The 3887-nt window shown below is 54.0% G+C and overlaps 1 protein-coding gene across 1 annotated transcript in view; it reads right to left on the bottom strand.

The window, feature by feature from the left end:
* Positions 1-719: 719 nt before the first annotated feature.
* LOC136768059 (hydroperoxide isomerase ALOXE3) overlaps positions 720-3887 on the bottom strand; it is a 7700-nt gene continuing 4532 nt past the window's right edge. Inside the window, exons 7-14 of the mRNA XM_066722114.1 lie at positions 2943-3086; positions 2584-2787; positions 2392-2478; positions 2041-2210; positions 1736-1857; positions 1485-1585; positions 1055-1225; positions 720-922 (exon numbers count right to left, since the gene is read on the bottom strand). Of these exons, the coding sequence (XP_066578211.1) occupies positions 743-922; positions 1055-1225; positions 1485-1585; positions 1736-1857; positions 2041-2210; positions 2392-2478; positions 2584-2787; positions 2943-3086 (1179 nt within the window). The 3' untranslated portion in view covers positions 720-742. The remainder of the gene's footprint in view (positions 923-1054; positions 1226-1484; positions 1586-1735; positions 1858-2040; positions 2211-2391; positions 2479-2583; positions 2788-2942; positions 3087-3887) is intronic.

The following is a 3887-nucleotide window of genomic DNA, read 5'->3' as shown; positions in this document are numbered from 1 at the left end:
TAGCTTCTAATTGACAACCTTGGACAACGGCATCAGCCAAATACATTATTATGATAATTATAGATAGATAGGATGTCCTGTTTTATATTGTGTTGTGTGTGTTTTCTTGTTGTTTCGCGTTTTTCTGTGGCTGCAATGTTTGTTGTAAGCTTTGCCAACACCAGAACGCCATGCCAATAAAGCTCATTTTAATTTGATACATGATTTACATAGACGGAGATAGAGAGACAGATAGATAGATTGATAGATACATGCCTACATAGATAGACAGACGCATAGACAGATAGATAGATGGAAGAAAATAAATGGCATAGTCTCTCTCTCTCTCTCTCTCTCGCTCTCGCTCTCTCTCTCTCTCTCTCTCTCTCTCTCTCTCTCTCTCTCTCTCTCTCTCTCTCTCTCTCTGTGCTCAGGTCCAGTCGTCTCTCTCTCCAGCAAGTCGATCTCTCAGCGAGGCTGCGGCGCCCTCTGGCTGTCACAAAAACGCCGCTTTGCATTCATTTCCCGCCGTGTCTTCATTAAACCAATCAATCAATTTTGATTGTGTATAGCGCCTTTCGCAGGGAAGCAACAGAGCACTTGTGATCTTCAGTGTGTGGTCAGTGGAGTCGGTGTAGTGGTCAGTGTGTATTTCAGTGTGTGTGTGTGTGTGTGTCAGTGTGTGTTAGTGTGTAGTTAGTGTGTGTGTCTGTGTGTGTATCAGTGTGTGTGTCAGTGTATAGCCAGTGTGTGGAGGCTCAGCTCAGATGGCCACGCTGCTCTCGATATGCTCAGGGCTCAGGTAGGGGTAGGGCAGCTCCAGTTTCTCGTTCCTGGTCTTGATGTCCTCACTCAGGGTCTTCAGCTCCTCCTGCAGCGTCTGGATCAGCTTGCGGGGCCCGGCCTCAGTGAAGCGCTCCTCTGGGTACTGACCCAGTGGCACCTGCAGCGGGACATGGAGTCTGTGACCAGGTCAGGACTGTGATCCAAATTCTATTCAAACACAGAGTTGCAGTGATAGGACTGATACACGGACACAGGACAGAGACACACGGGACGCCCCCTGGTGACTCACACTGTCGGAGGAGGGCTGGCTCAGCACCCACACGGCCTCCATGATGTGCACCGTCACGTTGACGTCCGGCAGCGTCTGCAGCAGCTGCTGTGCCGAGGAGCGCCCCTTGGTGGTGGGAGGAGCTCTCTGCAGCGCCGAGGGGGCATTCGGCATCCAGCCATGGAAGTCATACTGAGAGAGAGGAGAGAGAGAGAGAAAACAGGAGTCAGTGACTCTGCAGTACAGTCTAGTCCAGTCCAGTCCAGTCAGTGACTCTGCAGCAATCCAGTCCAGTCAGTGACTTTGCAGTCCAGTCCAGTCCAGTCCAGTCAGTGACTCTGCCGTCCAGTCCAGTCCAGTCAGTGACTCTACAGTCCAGTCCAGTCCAGTCCAGTCCAGTTCAGTCCAGTCAGTTGGTTGAGGGGACAGGTCAGTAGGTCAGTCTACACACCTGGCCGCTGTTGACCGCAGCATGCTGGGCGGACACTGTGAAGATAACCATGGTCATGAACTTGATGACCTCTTCTACTGTCCTGAAAGACTGAGGGATACCTGTGTGTGTGAAAGAGAGAGAGAGGGAGAGATTAGAAATTTGAATTTGAATTTTAGAGGGAGAAGGAGAGTGTCATTCCTATTCCTAGATGCCATATTCCCACAGTGTCGTCCCCTCTGTGCCATCCCCACTGTGTCATCCTCTCTCACCACTGTCCTCTCGCCCCAGGAAACCGTGGGTGAAGATCTCAGAGATCCAGATCTGCAGCTCCACGTCCTGCTGGATAGCCATGTCACTGGGGTAATAGAGCTGCACCAGACCCCGCACAAACCTGCGCACACACACACGCATACACACACACACAGAGACACAGACACAGAGACACAGACAGAGACGCAGAGACACACAGAGACACACACACACACACACACATACACACATAGAGGTGATGAGTGAATAAGACACAGTTGTGTGTCCGTGCGGTTGTGTGTTTGCCGTGGCAGTGCCAGCGCACCTCCCGATGCAGGCCCACAGCCGCAGCCCGTCGTCCCGGTAGTAGAAGTGTGGCAGCGTCTCCAGGCCGCGCGCAGCGATGTCCTCCGGCAGGCAGAGGGCGCTGTAGCTCAGCTGGGCCATGGCTCTCTGCATTAGCTGGATGGCCCCGGCGTGCCCGACGCACATGTACTGACAGGGACGACAACACACAACACCCCGGCTGGGGTTACTGCCGGGCAGAGTTCCCTCTCCTGCCAGACCTTTACTACCACAACCACAACCACAACCTACCTACCTACTATTGTTTTTGTGCAGTGTGGTTGTGTTGTGTTTTTGTGCTGTGCTGTGTTGTTTGGTGTTGTGCATTTACCTTGTTGAAGATGCCCTGCTCCCCCAGCAGCCTGTCTCTGCTCAGAGCGTTGACCTGCAGGGTGTAGCGAGTGTGCGGCACCAGCAGCTAGGGGCAGCAAAGACACACAACACAATACAACACAGTACAGCACAATACAGAGGGAGAGAGAGCGTGAGAGAGAGAGAGAGAGAGAGAGAGAGAGGGCGTCACCTTGGCCAGCGGGTGTGCCGAGGGCAGGCAGCGCAGCGTTGCGACAGTGAAGGCCTCGGCGATCAGGTGAGTGCGCAGCAGGTGTGACACCAGCTGGTGCAGGCAGAACTCGGCGCAGCGGACGAACACCTTGGCCAGCAGCCAGTCCTGGGCCGAGTCGCTGCGCAGGAACACTGGACTGGACGGGCCGGGCCTCTGGGACAGCTGCGGGTCAGAGCCGGGGGCAGAGAGCAGAGAGAGCAATAACACACGCACACGCACTCACTCACGCGCACACACACACACGCACCACACACGCACACACACTCATTGTACACACACACTTGCACACACTCTCACATGCATGCACGCACACACACCTGGATGGCAATGGGCAGCAGGTGGCCCTCGGCGCTCAGGTGCAGCAGGCACAGGGGGGCGGCCAGGTGCTGGTCCCGGTTGTTGAGCCGGTTGGCTGGGAGCCCGTCCAGGATGGCGTAGTCACACAGGAAGATGTTGCCCTTCTGTTGGGGACAGAAACAACAGTCAATCAGGGGTTCCATAGCCAATTAGCAGTCGATCAGGGGTCCCATAGCCAATGGGACACACACACACACCAGCAGTGAGTGACGCAGTCTCTGCTGTCCCACTGTGGTCACCAGGGTGTGTTGCGCTAATCTGACCGTCTCACCTCACCTCACCTGGCACCAATCCCAGCCGCACAGCGCCATGAGACACACGGCACTGTTACAGTATGCATAGGTTCGGTCACATTGTCACAGGCGGACCACATATCTCCAGATGCTGTGAGGGGAGGCTGTGTTGAGTCAGAGAGGTCCTCTGGTGCCGTGTGGGCGAGAGCAGCGCGGCACGTTCACACACAACCCCACTGTGTCCTCACAGGACACGTACTTATTGTCATGTACTGAGTTTTACTGCTGCACTTTTGTCATGCTTCAGTTCCTTATTGTGTAACATGTAGCTTGTCCTGGATAAGTGCATCTACCAATAAATAACAAGACGTAGAGGAAGAAAAGGTGTAGGAATGTATGGAAGTGCTGCTCTGTGATTGGCTGGTTTCTCACAGGCGATGTACAATAGGAGGTGGGACAACACTCTCTATGTCTCTCTTTGTGTGTGTCTCTGTCTCTCTGTGTGTTTCTGTGTGTGTGTCTCTGTGTGTCTCTGCGTCTCTGCGTCTCTGTGTGAGTCTCTATGTCTTGGTGTCTCTGTGTGTCCCTGTGTGTCTCTGTGTGTCCCTGTGTGTCTCTGCGTCTCTGTGTGAGTCTCTGTGTGAGTGTCTCTGTGTCTCTCTGTGCGAGTCT

The sequence above is a fragment of the Amia ocellicauda genome, chromosome 14 (genome assembly GCF_036373705.1).
Source record: "Amia ocellicauda isolate fAmiCal2 chromosome 14, fAmiCal2.hap1, whole genome shotgun sequence".
Classification (NCBI taxonomy): Eukaryota; Metazoa; Chordata; class Actinopteri; order Amiiformes; family Amiidae; genus Amia; species Amia ocellicauda.
The sequence above is the reverse complement of the archived record's forward strand: the minus strand, read 5'-3'. Positions and strand labels throughout refer to the sequence as shown.